Source organism: Anopheles nili, chromosome 2, assembly GCF_943737925.1.
Source record: "Anopheles nili chromosome 2, idAnoNiliSN_F5_01, whole genome shotgun sequence".
NCBI lineage: Eukaryota > Metazoa > Arthropoda > Insecta > Diptera > Culicidae > Anopheles > Anopheles nili.
In genome coordinates this window covers 55,291,379-55,306,049 of record NC_071291.1, presented here as the reverse complement: position 1 = coordinate 55,306,049, position 14,671 = coordinate 55,291,379, and the positions used below count along the sequence as shown (strand labels likewise).

General features: G+C 49.9%; 2 protein-coding genes across 2 annotated transcripts; one reads left to right on the top strand and one right to left on the bottom strand.

Moving 5' to 3' along the window:
- Positions 1-961: 961 nt before the first annotated feature.
- Positions 962-1,882, bottom strand: LOC128731115 (chymotrypsin-2-like). Its single transcript, XM_053824212.1, has 3 exons — positions 1,825-1,882; positions 1,338-1,753; positions 962-1,255 (listed from the first exon to the last, which is right to left on the bottom strand). The coding sequence occupies exons 1-3, from the start codon at positions 1,880-1,882 to the stop codon at positions 962-964; spliced, it is 768 nt and encodes a 255-aa protein (XP_053680187.1).
- Positions 1,883-3,660: 1,778 nt separating this feature from the next.
- On the top strand, positions 3,661-4,580 carry LOC128731122 (uncharacterized). Its single transcript, XM_053824220.1, has 2 exons — positions 3,661-3,900; positions 3,969-4,580. Exons 1-2 carry the CDS (start codon positions 3,679-3,681, stop codon positions 4,578-4,580), a joined length of 834 nt encoding a protein of 277 aa, XP_053680195.1. The 5' UTR covers positions 3,661-3,678.
- Positions 4,581-14,671: the final 10,091 nt, after the last annotated feature.

The window sequence follows — 14,671 nt, the reverse complement described above, 5'->3', positions numbered from 1 at the left end:
TTGGCTTCAGCTCGTGCACCGTGTATCACGCAATTGGAGACGACTTAAGGCTCCGATAAGGTGCGTAACGGTTTGACGCTTCTAGACGGTGTACAATCTTTAAAGCTTTCTCACTCATCGACCTCTTGCGGTTCGTTTTTTTCTCGCACACGTCTGTTTTGTTGTACGATGTTATCTTCCGGTAGGAGCGATAGATAAATTACCGTTTGGGTTATACACGATGTCAAACGGTGCTGTCGATCGCAATCAGCAGATAACATTATCAGTGTCGTATCAGGTTATCGCAATTAGTTTCTTAAATCAAAACAGTTTTGTAGTAGGCCAATCAATTTGCTTTTGGTTGCAAGAAGAAACTCAAGTCGTTAGTTTGCATCGATTTTGTTTTGACTCTATCTGTCTATGTAAATAAATAAACTCGATAATATGGATACGTAACTTTGCAATATATGACATAAAAATTGACGCAGTGAGGCTACCAACACCTTATTCTCTTTTGTAGAAATTTAAAATTAGTTCTAGTTACTATTTTTTGAGGCACATACCATCAGAGCTATCAACCGCAAGATGGCGCTTCAAAGGAGATCGAAACAACATCGAATTTCAATAGCCGCATGGATGACATTTGAAGCCTAGCAGAATTGCTATATATTTTCAACATTACCACGACATTTTAACATTAAAACGACAACATGTTGCCATTATTTCATCTCATAACTCATCATCAATGAAAAAAATCGTGATTCAAGCAAAGAAATGTTATAGTTTTCATGGATTTCCACACGACTTTTAAGCTGATAAGTTTCGCCTGCCCACAGCTTTCAAGCTTCTTCGAATCGCTCACGTTTACAAAAAAAAACCACCGACATTTTGTTTGAAGTAAAAATCCTTTAATGATCCTATCCAATCAGTGCCATTTCATATCATCACAATCACAAGAGTCTGCTGAGACGATCACGATCGCTTAGACAGCGTTGGCATTGATCCAGCCGACGAAGGACGAGACGCGAGCGAACACATCAGGCATGCCAAGACCGCACGGGATACCCCACGAGACGATACCATGCTGAACACCACCCTGGATCAGCGGGCCACCAGAGTCTCCCATGCACATACCCTGACCGGTCGGGCTGAGCGTGCACACGGTCGAGTCGAAGACCTGAGCAGCGTTTCCGGCGGTGTGACGGTTGCGGCAATCAGCCAGCGTGATGATCTGGTTGTTCAAGAACTGCAGGTGGTTCGGGATGCCGATGTTGGCCTGCACGAGGAGAGAACGTAGAAACACACCTCGAACCGGTTAGCGGAAGTCCTATAGACAACTACACGTACACAACACTTACTCCAAGCTGACCCCAACCGGAAGCAGTGGCTCCTCCACCAGTGACGAAGTTGGTTCCGAGACCGATCGGCTGGACGGCGGCGTTGTAGGTGATGACGGAAGCAGTCTGCACCAGCGAAACGTCGTTGGCCAGCGTGTTAGCGTTGTAGCTTGGGTGATTGACGATGCGAGCGGTGTTGTGCGCAATACCGCCGCTGTTCAGGAAGATCGTACCGACGACGGAGATCGTGTTGCCGGTGGTGCGACCGACCGTGCAGTGAGCTGCCGACAGGACGTAGCGGTTGTTGATGACCGAGCCGCCGCAGAAATGCGCGTTGCCAGCGGAACGCAGCGACACTTGGTGAGGGAACTGGTTGGTTCCGGCGTTCTGACCGCCCACAATGCGACCAGCCCATTCGTAGTACTCGGGCGACAGAACTGCAAGCGGAAGCACCAGTTCGTTAGACACTCGGATGCAAGGACCTTTCGCATGCAGCTCCGATACGTACCGTTTCCGAGGGCCGAAGCGGCCAAACCGATGGTCAGCAGAACGCTAAGACGGAACATGTTGTTGCGGTGGTTCGATGGTGGATGGTTCGAGTAACGGCCCACTGGTCGCTTTATATGTCGTACAGGTCTTCGGAAGGTCGTCCAAAGCTCAACTGGACTGGTAATCTAACCGATGGCGGTCGGGCCGGTACGCGTGGATTTAAAAACGCGGTGATTTATTGCGGTACTTGGCTATCGGTCAGTGTGATAAGGACTAATTACTACTGTAATGCCGGCAGGTAGAGAGAAGGTACGAGACAAGCCCGAAAGAAGGGGAGCAATTTCAATGGAGCGCTTGTGCAATATGAGCAAAACAAAACCGTTGACGTTTGGGCTGTCACCTCAGAATAAGTCGCTTTTTTTGGAGCCTTCTGATCATCAGTAACGAAGGATAAGCCTAAATTTAGACTGCTTCCAGTGCACTTAAAGCGCATTAAAAAAGCATACATTGACGCAATCTGTCTCAAATCGGCATTCGCGCATATCTACCCTGCGATACCACGGTGTGATAGTAACCCATTTATAGACATCAGATACGGGAATAACCCGACTAACTGACCATGTAAGAACACCGATCGTACCATTAGTAGCACATTGTGGCTCCGTTATCGAACCCGGTTACACTACTAGAGCGAGACCGTCACGGGAAATGTCATCCTGGCGAACAAGGAAGAGTCACCAACGTCACGGTCGACATGTTAGAGCTAAGGCCACGCGACCGCCGACTTGAATCAATCTCAGTAATCATCCGTCAACGACACCGACATAGCGCGCCGCGAGGTCTCGCAAACCTTCCGATAGTTCATCAGAGCAGGTGGCCGCCAAATTCGAACGGGGTTTTTTTTCTCTTGGGGCCCATTCATGTTCCATCTAATCAGTGGAGCATCTATTCTACTGCGACGGATGTACAATAAAACTACGTAACGGTTATTCCTATCAATACGCGCAATCGATCGATAAGCCTGGGAGTCTCCAATGCAGACTGGATTTTCCATCAACCGACCGAGATAGATCGTTAGACCGCCACGCGAACGATGAGTGATTAAATGGTCTACGCGATGATATGGCAGGATTGTGATTTTTATTATAATGGCGCTTCCAGTTAGCCTGCCGAGGAAGCCGATAGCACCGTCGCCATAGCAACCTGTGCGTTTTGAGTGTTCAAATTAACTGCGAGTGAGCCCTGAGCACATGGAAGTTATTGATTGAACGGAATCAACAGGTGAAGGATTTTTTTCAATACTTAAAGGTTAATTTCAAACAGTCATCTTAAAGGTTAACTTCGGTCATGAAGAGGTTTTTGTAAAAATTATAAAGCAACTCTGCTTGTTAAGTTACATTCCTTTATTCATAGAGTTGTCATATATATTGAAGTGTAAGCTCCTTTAAAATGCATTCGACTATGCCATGCGTTTTGAAATTCGATTTTCGTTCTTTTAACCCCAAATTCTCATCAATAAAACGCTCTCCCAACAACCCGGATAAAACGTAAAGCCCTTCTTCGCATAGAAGGGGAATAACCTTTAACTAATCCAGTGTTCCGTTCGTTCGCCCCAAAACACCCGCGCGCATTGTTCCCAAAAACAACCGGGACACCACAATCGCAAAAGAAAACGGGTCAAACTTAACATCCAAACGGATTTTCCCCCGAACGAGTCATGCACGCTCGAACGCGCCCACACATTCGGGACACTCAGAACATTCGAGCCGCCGTTCCCTATCGATCCAACAGTTCGAAATCGGATCCGAGCGTGGAGTTGGATTTGTGAGCAGCCCGTTCGCCTCGAGCACTTTCGCTACGACGTTCCAGTGCCATGGACGCGTACGACGGTGCCGAAGGTTCGAGTGAAGATCCGGAGGTCCGGCAGGCATTTTCTGACAGCATCCTCCACATTCTGAGGCCACTCTCGGTACTCGAGATGTTGCCCGGGACGAGTCCCCACCCAGACGGGGATTCTAGTTCCTCGCGGAGCGCACTCTCGGAGCCTTTTTCTGACCTGGATGACTCCTACATACTGCTGGATCAACGGAAAAAGGTAAACTTAACGTCCGAGAGTGATGGTAGCCACGCTGAATTCGATACGGTGTTCTTTGCGTTCCTCAGACACCCGGAAAAGACGACGGGGACGACATGATGCTCCTGAATCAGTTCACTTCCGAATTCCGGCAAGTTTATGACCAGCTCACTGCGGAGCATGATGAACAGGAAGATGCAGACTTGCCGTCAGAGGAACTGCACCAAGATGGCAGAACCACGCTGGAGAGTGGACTCGAGGACTCGAACGGTTTTAGCCCCACGTTCCAGGGTTTCATCGACGAGATGTTGCACAAGTGCGATCTCAAGTATCACCTGGAGGAGCGCAAAAAGCAGCACGATCTGCACCGTCGTCGGCATCGAAGGGTGCGCAAAGTTGGACCACCGCCTACGACGAAGGACTCGCTTGAACCGGCCGAAAGGGACTCGCTGTCTGGCGTGTGGCGAATGCTCGACGCCGTGTCCGAACCGAACGGATTTCCCATCACCGAGGGTCAGTACGATCTGTACGAGGACGAACGGTTCGAGTGGTTGCTGCGTGAGAAGATTCCGTGGCCGCGGTTAGAAGTGTCGCGGAAAAAGTGCGAACAGTGGCTCAAGATGGGACCCTCCGCTGCGAAGGTACCCGATGAGAAGCGATCCCGGCAATCTCAGCGACCGTCCGGTCATCGGCAATGGTGAGGTGGAACTGTGGTGTCGCGAATCAGTATTAAGCGCTTTTCAGTCCTTTGAACGAACCATTCTTTTGGGATTTGGATCGAAATGGGAATCGAAAGTGTAGCTAACGACAGGACGAAACAGAAGGCAATCGGGAGCAGCGGATTCGTTTGGATTGAATGATAATAAAAGAGGAATAAAGACGTTGAAAGGGGATTTTTATTCATCACGTTTCATCTAGAAATTGACGCAAAGAACTAAGAAATCCATAGCGAACTCATGACGAACTGAGCGGCACGTACAGTGATGTACACAAATTGTACACAACCACTACACAAAAGGGCACACTAAGGATAGTTCTATTCACTGAACCCTCCCAATCTCCATGCATAAATAAGGAATATAATTCAGAGGCTTCAATCTAAGCCACGAAAAGCTCAAATCCGTCCTTCAAAATATGCAACAGGAATAACATTTCATGTACTGTTGTGTCAGTGAACAAAATGATATCCCAGTAGGTTTTGGAGAATGCTATGGGAACGGCTTTAGGAATATTTTGGTGCAAGAGTATTTATTCTGTCCAAATTTGTAATTGGAAAATTTTAGTTAGTTGTTTAAATAAGTTTATTAGGTTGGTTTCAATCTTTAATTTGTGAACGTACCCTCTATGAACGTATGCATAGTATGAACGTGCAAAAAAATAATCTTAATCCTTGTCAAAAAAGGCTCCTGAATATTAATAGTAAGCTATGTAATTCAACCTACTTGAATTTGTTTTTTATTATCTTGTTCAAATTAGCTTCTTTCACCCTATACAATGAGGTTCACCGAGACAATATGAAGCGCTACCCATCAACCTACATTCTTTCCGAATGTATCCCTTTCATCGCGCTTGATGAGATTTAAGCTTTTTTTTTAAATTACGCATCAATTGTTAAACCCTCACGTGTCACGGATATCACCCTACCTGGAAAGACACAAGATAAACGTATCCCAGCCTTCGAAAGTCACCGTTCCCGGCGCTCGGTTCCATTCGATTGACTTTTACACCATGTTTGGCCGCAAAACAAAAGAGCTTTAATTAATCGCACGATCAATAGAACCAACCCAGCAGCACGTGCACCGCATCCTAATGCCGCTACCGATCGATCGGTTCCCGCTTAAAGCCACACCCGCTTAATGCCCCCTCACGGAAAACACCTGGAACACGACGCCCCAAACTCCAGCCACCTTCTATCGTATCGAAATTAATTAAACGAAAACTTTACATCCCGCCAAGCTCCGGGTCTGCCCGCGTCGAGGTGTAGCAAAAATGGCTCCGGTCTGACGCTGGCGCGTGTGCTGTGTGCTGTTTGTTTTAAAACCTTGTCAAAGGCTCCTGTCATAGCGTGACACACGACGAATGGCGCGATACGCTGTGTGGACGTGTTTCGAAGCCGCCTCGCACGTGCGAACGGGAGGCTTGAACAGGGAATAATCCCACCAGCAGCTTCACCAGCACCAGCAGCAACATAAGCTTCGAGTCAACACCCCTCAGAAAGCCCTCTGGTTCGTCCGCTGAGCAAGCAACACTGAAGGTAGTTCTCGACCGGCAGCCTTCGTCCTTCGATCCCGTACGTTCGGTACGCTCGTCAGCACTTCGACTTCCGCCCGGTGGCGCTTAGTGTCGGTCGTATTTTTACGAGCACTTGCTGCCATCACCATCATCTCAGCCCCTCGAGCTAGTGATAAAATATATCAGCACCCCGGCAGGACCACCGCTCGGGGCAAAAAAGCGGGTCCCGCTCGTGTTTCGTTTCATAAATTTAATCAAAACTAATGACAACGGGCATTAGTATGCCAAGTCAGATTTTACCAATTAATTCAGCGTCGCGTCCCTCGCTCGAACCTCGCTCGGTTGCACTCTGTGTGTTGGGTGGCCCTGACTGGGTTTACCAGCGCTGAAGGTGAACTGATTTCCTTCCGGAACCGAGCTCGAAACGCTTGCCAGCACGCCATGGCTGCGTTGACTCGGGTACTAATGATTGTTTCGTGAATTTGAGTACACGCAGCCCGAGGTTGCAGCGGGTGTTGCAAATGTGTTGCATCGCGCTCGCGTTGATCGATGCTCGGGAGCTGGTTCGCGCGAAACGCTCCATTTATCAGCGGAAAAGCAACAAAAAGGACGCCTCGGTTTGGGTGGCGGGTTTTCGGTAATTAGCGGAAGGGAAAATTTATTCATTGCAAACCCCAGCGCGAGCCAGCGATAGAGCTGTTGGCGTGTAAGCGGCAATGTAAGTGGAGAAACTTTTGGTTGGGAAAGGAAAACAAAGCATAATTCAGGACATGATAGATCGCGTGAAGTGTTCCTTTTTTCGGACAGCATTCTTTCTGCCACTGTGCAGAGAGAATTATTTCCGGTTTTAAGGCACTTACCGACATTTAATAAACCTCTGTTTGGGAATGCACCCGCAGCGGTTATTGCTATAATTTTGCCTCGCCAATTGAATCCCCGTCATTCCTGCGTGATGTATGATGTCTTCCTCAGAATTCGGCACTAAACCACACACAAACACACAAACGCTCACCGAAGGACGATACCTAAATAATCCCTTCCGCACTAAAACCACTTACCTAATGGAACCTGAACGCACGGCTTTTGCGGCTTCGAGGTCCTGTTTTTTTTCTACTTTGCTCCACGCATCACGCTTAATTGAATTGAACCATCGACTGACCACACCCGAAAGGACCCTAACCGGTCCCATCAGTACCGTCCGACGGTCACAGACTCCGCTTAGGTTGGCCTTTTTTTTTTAGTTCGTCGATTTTTCTCACCCTTCGTAACCATAGCAACCGCTCGAACCACGCCGTAGCCGAGCTTTGCACAAGATTGTTCCTAAATCCCGTCGCGTTTACGACTCCCGCGACTCCGTCCGTGTTCCATTCGCCCGTGAGGCGGGCCGACCGGTGGTGAGAAAACACTTGCAAAACTTTATGTTAATTGTCATAAAGGATTACTACAAGCGAGCGAGGTTGAAACAAAGCCCGCGCGTCTTAGAGAGCCGGCGAAAAATGGCCGGCCGTTTTTGTCTTGTTGCGATTTCTCAAGGTCTGCGCTTACATCCCCAAAGGAGTCGAGGTTGAAAGATGGTGCGAGTGAAAGAGAGAGATATAGAAAAACTCCCTCACTATATACGCATATACGAGCAGCCGCCCGAAACACGAAAGTGAGCGTTGTAATTTATCTTGATAATTTATGAGGTGTCGCTTCCATCCGCCCGACCATCGCCACACGGAAAAGCCACCGAAATTGGCCAACGGAAACCCGGCCCACCAAAGCCAACGTCCACCGGTGGCTGGCCGTGTAGGAGGTGTTTAAGGAGCGCAAAAACCGCCGAACGAACACCAAGCGAAGGCTCAACCCACCGTGCAAGAATCCCAAGAATCTCGTCGCCCAAAACGCACGGTGCCATAATGAGCCCAATTTACTTACCAGCCACCGTGTGCGGGAACTGCACCTGCACTGCATTTTCCTGGGTGGTCCGGGAAAATCCGACCGTGCACGGGTTTTCCCCGGGCGACGACCGCCGGATGCCGCCGTAAGAGGATTAGGAATGCGTCCATTCTAGTCCTTCATGATTTTTTTTTCGTCCTTCCTTCGCCAGACGCTCGGTGGTAAGTTTTTCGTGGCCGTTTTTCCCGTGGGTGGGGATAACTTTTCGGCATCCACCACACCACCCACCAGCTGGGGTTTGAGCACGTTCTTCCGTTTATCTTAGCCCATTTGCTCAAACTTTGTTGGCGGTTTTCCACCAGCCAGTGACGGTGAATCAAGATTTCCCCAAGACAGCGTTCGCGTGAGAGCGAAAGTGAGCGGATGTGTGCATCGGGGCGCTACTTTTCCACCCGACCGGGTGCAATCCGCGGGCGGGAGCAGCTCAATAAAGGCCCGAGCTGAGCTGAAGTAATTAGAAAAGTACCTGCTTGAAGTGCGATCGCGCCAACGGCGCTACGGCTTTTCGGTGGAAAACGAAGAGGATTTAATCATTCATGAGACTCCTGGAATTGGTGCATCCGGTAATGGTCTCTATTATGGGGTCGCTCTCGATAACACCCTCGCTGTGTAGGTGTTTTCTTCTCCTTATTTAGACTCAAAACTACAGCGCGCGATCATCCCTGAGCCGAGCGTTTCACGGTGAATAGTTTGATTTTCCTTCAACCAAGGCCGTCCATAGTGCGCTTTTACATAAAACGGCCCATTTCTGTCGGAGCAATTAGCTTAAAAGCCTGCCAACACCCGCAAGCGGTACAGTACAACAAACAGACTAAAGAACTACGTGTTTCTAAAGTTGCTGCCGCTAGTTACCCATCGAATCAACCGCTAACGTGCAAAGAAAGCCAGTCGCGCATCAACCAAAGTTTCGCCAGACGAAGGCTTTTGCGTGAAATAACTCGCACCTTCTGATTCTCCTTCCACCTGCGGTTGTTTCACGCCAGCCCAATTGGCAAACCTTCCGCTCTCGAGCTTCATTGAAGTTTAAAGAAAAAGGCCCGCCACCGGCCACGTAACAAATGGAACGAAGTACGCCACCGGAAGACGCAAGGCGTGCATTTGTCATCGCGCGCCAATTTGCACGTGTCGGGGGGGAGGACCGGAAATGGTAAACGGTGTGCATCGTGCGACAACCTGGCACGGTAGCGTCTTTGTGGAGAAAATTCACGGAAACAGTCATTGCTTCGAGTCGTCCGGGGAAAAAAAAGGATTCGCTCACGGACACGGACGGGGAGGAAACAATAAATGCCGACCAGCACGCGCAGAAAGGACGAACGGCAGCATCCTTGCTGTTGAACAAAACGCGAAAGTGAACAAAACCACCACCCAACCGGACGCAAATGCTAACGCAAGAAAGCTAACAAAACGCAGCTGAGATGCAGATGCTGGATTGGGCAGGATTTCGCATGTCCTTTGCCTCCCGGGAACGACCGCTAGAAGCGCAGAATTATGCGAGACCTTCGTACGGCAGGTGGGACAGAAAAATATGTTGGACATACATTTTTTAGCAACCGTTTCGTTCGCTTCACGCGCCTCCATTGGGACAATGCTGGGTTGAATGGATGCTGCGCAAGGATGGGCACCTGTGTCTTTGACGGTGCGATTCTAAGCACGAGGAAAACCAACCGAAGACACCATAATGGTGACGCATAATGATGACGAGTCCTAGTCGGCTGGTGAAACTCACCTCCTCCCACTACCAAACACACACACACACACACACCTGGTAAAGGTGAACAAACTACACGCGCTCAGATAACAACTCGCTGGCAGGACGTGTTTATTTGTTGCCCTTTCTTCGGGGCTGTGAAGCCGTAAAGGTACAACCGCAAGGCACCCGTCAAAGTATGCAAATTACAGCGAATAAATTCTCACATCCCCCCCCCCCACCCCACCCACCAAACCCCTCCCAAAGGAGCCTCCTGTCGAGGTGAATCGTTGTTTTCCTCGGTGCGCCGATCCAGACGATGCGAAATAAAACAGGTGGAAATGAAGATACACACCCACGTCGGGATGTAAAATAATCAAAAACGGCATTCCATCCGCCGCCAGTCGTCAGTCCGTTAGGGAAGCGTGCGTGTGTGTGTGTCACTTAGTCGCGCGTGAAGAGAGCGAGTTATCGTGCCGGAATCTTGGGCCGAGCGCGCAATTGAGGAATCCGGCATCGTCCTTATCGCGATACTGGCGCAATTCCTTGCATTCCCGGCAGCCTGTCACTCGATCGGAAGGTGTTGTGCCATCACCGCAAAACATGAGAAAAAGAGAGTAAAAATCCACCACCACGATGGTGTATCGTAAAATCTGAGATTTTTATGAAAATTGATAGGTAAAAGTGTTCGCGCGCGTTGCTCGTTGTAAAAGAAGAAGGAAGAAGGAAAAAACTGCACTAAATTTGCATACCTCAGCCGGGTGCGGGTGGAATTTATTTATGCTCCGGCAAAGATTTACGGCTAAGCTATCAATTTCACCCGCCCCCGGCCATGCGTCATCATTTGCAGCTATCGCGCGGTAAATTGACTATTAAAAGCGATGAGTGCCCCTTTGTCCGAGCTTCTAACGGGACTCGGAACGACTCTCGTCCATCCTGGGGCGTCTTCTCCCGATTCAATTATGAGTGCCAATTTCGATGCCGAAGTGCGTCTTAAAATAACGATTCCAACTTGCCCGTGTGGGCTTTCGTCTCCCGAGGCTCGTAACCTCAAAAACAACCACCGCAACCCGATGTGCCATCAGCTGCAACCCATAATTCAGTCATCCTGGCGCGCACGGAGAAAGTTTTCTCCCCCCCCCCCCCCCCCCCCCCAAATGGCATCTCCGGCCAGAGAGTGTAAAGTTTTGGTATCATTTTTTTTTATGGGACACTTTTAGTGCAGCGAGGTCGATTTACACCGTTGCATCGGGCTGCCAGGATCGGGCTGTAAAAGGGACAGGACTGGCAGCTTTCCGGCTAGAGGTACCTCGAGCAACAGGTTCGTCCACCAGGGCAGTAGCTTCCCGAATCGGTGCCACTGGAACAATGAACGGGACGGGGAAAGTTTTAACCGAATTATAAAATCTATGCCACACCGGTCGCGCTACGAAGAGGAACTTCCATCTTAAGGGTGCCTTTAGGGGTTCTTCGCAGCAAACAAACCTGTCAACGATAAGACAAACCGTGTGCCTTACTGCTTGCTGCTTAGTACCCCACTTTCTCGGCTTTCATGACAGAGAGAGAGAGAGAGTGCATCTTGGAAAGCACACTCACATGCATCCAAACACCCTAAAACGGGAGCCTAACGAGCTGTCGACGATAATCCATCCCAAGCCAAGGTGTTGGACTTTTTGCACAACCCGAACACCGCGGAGTGATGCATTTCCAGTACTCGATGGTGCTGGTTAGCTCCACCGTAAATCCCAACCACCCACCACGGGGCTAGTATAGCTCTGTGGCACGCGATTTGCGAAGGCGTAAATCGAAAATTGAAACGAGCACGAATGACAAATGCGAACAAGGACGCTCGGTGCTGACAAACGGAACCGGAGATGCTCGCAATGCAACCATAATGCCAAATGCATCTTTTTTTTTCATCTCACAAAGATGCATGTGTGTGTGCGTGCGTGTTTGTGTGTTTGGTTCGGAAAATGCACGATCGTGTGGGAAGATAAATACGCCCGCGCTCATCCAGCGATACAGGGTGGAAAATGAAAAGCAAAACACATCCTCCGGACAGCCGGAAGCTCAACGTCACGCGGGAATGGTATTTTCTGTGCCACGTCCTGTTCTTTCTCTCCTTCCCAGCATCAGCCTCCCACACCCCCGGGGGGAGAGGGGTTTTCTTTCGTTCGGATTACGGCTTTCTTCCCCAATGGTGGTTGCACCGATGCGTGTCCGAACACACACACACTTTGTGGCGGTGTATGTGGACCTCCACACACCCACCCACACACACACGCTATCGGACGCTTTCCCGCCATCGCCCGCGGGAGATAAATTATTCGCCTCCATTTCATGGCGCTTCTCGGGCCGCGCGTGCCGTTGGCTAAAGCGCAAAGGAAATCCAGAAAATGCATAAGAAAGCTGCACTTCCTGCGCTTCGTATTTCGCGTTTTCCGATGCACATCCCCACCCACCCGGGAGGAGAGGTGGTTTCGCATTTTTACCTCCACAACCAACCCCACCGCAGGCAGGCAAAAGGGACGGCAGCTTTCGTTGAATTCCTTCGCCGCAAGAAAACGCTAACTCGTGCGCTTCATTTCAGCTCTATAAATAATCTAAACCCCATTCCCTTCGGCTGGCATTGCGTCGGTCGGAAGTTATAAGCGCGCAGCTTCCGGAAGCGGTTCCGGGAGCTGCATCATGCCAGCTGTCGGCATCCTGTCGTCGCATTATTACTGGCATGTTATCCTCCCTTCCACCCAAACCCATGGGTCCCGAAAAACACCGGTGGAAAAACAAAACACGCAGCACCGAAGCGCGGCGCACGGGAAAAAGGCCCGAACCGAAGCGAGCAAGTTTTTCCATTATGCGCTCGTAAAAGCAATTTACTGTGTATTGCTTCTCATTTCAGCACTACATTTCCTAGCGCCCAACCCGTTTTTCCACGGTAGGTAAGCAATGCTTTCATTTTAACGCGCAAGGGAAGAAAAAAACATTCCTCAGAAAGAAATCCACCCGCTTTTTCCGTGGCAAATAAAGGGTGAAAAAGACAAGTGGCGTAAGGACAGCAACGAAAACAAAATAAAAAAATACCGGAATTCCACAAACGCACCATTTGATACGCTGAGTGACTCCTTTCGGCTTCATATGGGCGCAAGCATGAAGCTCATCCCGTTTAACTCTCAAACGGCAACTTTTGCCGTACCTTTTGCCGGTACGTAATTATGAAACTTCCCATTTTCCCAATCTCGGATTTACACGCTTACGGGCGCTTGATGGACGACCTTCAAGGCATCGCAAGGAGTTGGCGTAATTTTTTTTTTGTTCACGACGCCTCCAATGTGCTTTCCTGTTACTGTGAGAGCTTTGAACGATTCTGAATGCTATTCTGATTCCAAATTCTCACGTAACTAAGCGCGTTCCAACGAAGCGAACCCTTCCGTGAGTAGTAATTTGTCGTTTTCAAATCCTCCGTACGACTTCTCGAGGGTTGTGAACGAAAAAAAAAGTCACCCCCTTAACGCTCAAGCTGAATATAGCCGAAGAAGAAAAAAAAGATCACGAACCTCGCAATTGCGCCTCCGCGAAAGATGATTAAAACTTTGTTTTCAAAATGTAGCCCCACCGGTTCGTCCACCCACATTATGGGTGGCCGTGGGCGGCAGGACTGTCATTTCGCAGCCCGCCAATCATTGCGTAATGATGCTCCTACTCGGCTTTCTCTCCACACAGCACACTGGTGAATGCTTGCTTATTTCTTGAGGGCACTTATTCTGCGAATCCTTGCAGACCCGTTCGGAGAGCGGGATTTTGCGTGCCAGGGGGTCGCTCGAGACAGGGGGGGGGGGGGAAGGAAAACCGCAACCAGGACATCGTAATTCGCTCGCACCATTATCGCACACCCCACCATCGTGGCCTAGGCGAGGAGCTGAAATAATGCAGATTCCTTGTACGCGCGGGTTTTCACCGGATAAGACGACCACGACAACGGCAAACACGCCGTCCAGGAGGACGCGAGCGTCTTTTCACGCCCGAGCAGACCCTGAGCCGCTGAGCAACCGCATAGCCGTGACAGCGAAGGTATTGGCCCCGTTCCGGTAACGGTGCAAATGCATTACACAACCCCGACGTCCTTGCCGAGCATGCACCGTTGCACATTCCCCACGTTGGAGGGAAGGATTACAAGGGCCAAACCCCCACGAAAGCATCGCGCAAGAAATGACTCATCTTATCCTCTTGAGTGCATCCTTCAACGGCGTGCATATCCTCGGCTCCGGGAATCGCTTTTATACGCCTCCGAGCCCGGTGCCGAGGAAGGTCAATAGCGGTGGCAAAGGATCCATTTCCCGCGACAAAGAGCGCATCCTTGAACGTACGCTTGAGTGGCACTCGTACGCCGGGATTGCAATACGCTCGTCTTGCCGAAAAGGAACACGCCCCAAAACGCAACAAAACACTTCAACTCGGCCGGTGCAATCGCTCAAAAATGCATCCGCATCGGTTGCGCAGCCTGCAGTCCGGTCAATTATTCATCCATCCGTCCATCCATCCGCAATCGGAAGACACGAATGATCCGCCCTTGTTCCGGTGCAAACCGTGCCCTTTCAATATTCGGGGTCGGTAGAGAAACAGAAAAAAAGCATCTCAAAATAGCTATTCGTCTGTTTAACTGGCTGAATGAAATTGCACTTCCAATACTGCTCTCTCCGGTGGCGATTGGTGGCCCGTTGCAATTCGGTTTTTGGCAAGAAACAACTGGAAAATGGGTCCGGGTTGACGACGTCGGAGAAACCGGTACTTCCGGTGCCAGGAACCTGTGACAGGTCCGTGACGGAGCGGAAGAAAATCGCACTCAAATCCATCCTCAACCCCGATCGACCCCGGGGGACGGCTACGACAAAGGGGCCGGTCGAGGCATCATCATACGCTGCGGAGAAAAATGGCCAT

Excerpts from the sequence above, each read along its gene's own strand:
- LOC128731122 (XM_053824220.1), top strand. The coding sequence starts at position 3,679 with ATGGACGCGTACGACGGTGCCGAAGGTTCGAGTGAAGATCCGGAGGTC. Across the intron at positions 3,901-3,968 it reads TGCTGGATCAACGGAAAAAG|ACACCCGGAAAAGACGACGG; the intron begins GTAAACTTAACG and ends TGCGTTCCTCAG.
- LOC128731115 (XM_053824212.1), bottom strand. The coding sequence starts at position 1,882 with ATGTTCCGTCTTAGCGTTCTGCTGACCATCGGTTTGGCCGCTTCGGCC. Across the intron at positions 1,754-1,824 it reads CGCTTCGGCCCTCGGAAACG|TTCTGTCGCCCGAGTACTAC; the intron begins GTACGTATCGGA and ends TTCCGCTTGCAG. Across the intron at positions 1,256-1,337 it reads CCGGTTGGGGTCAGCTTGGA|GCCAACATCGGCATCCCGAA; the intron begins GTAAGTGTTGTG and ends CTCCTCGTGCAG.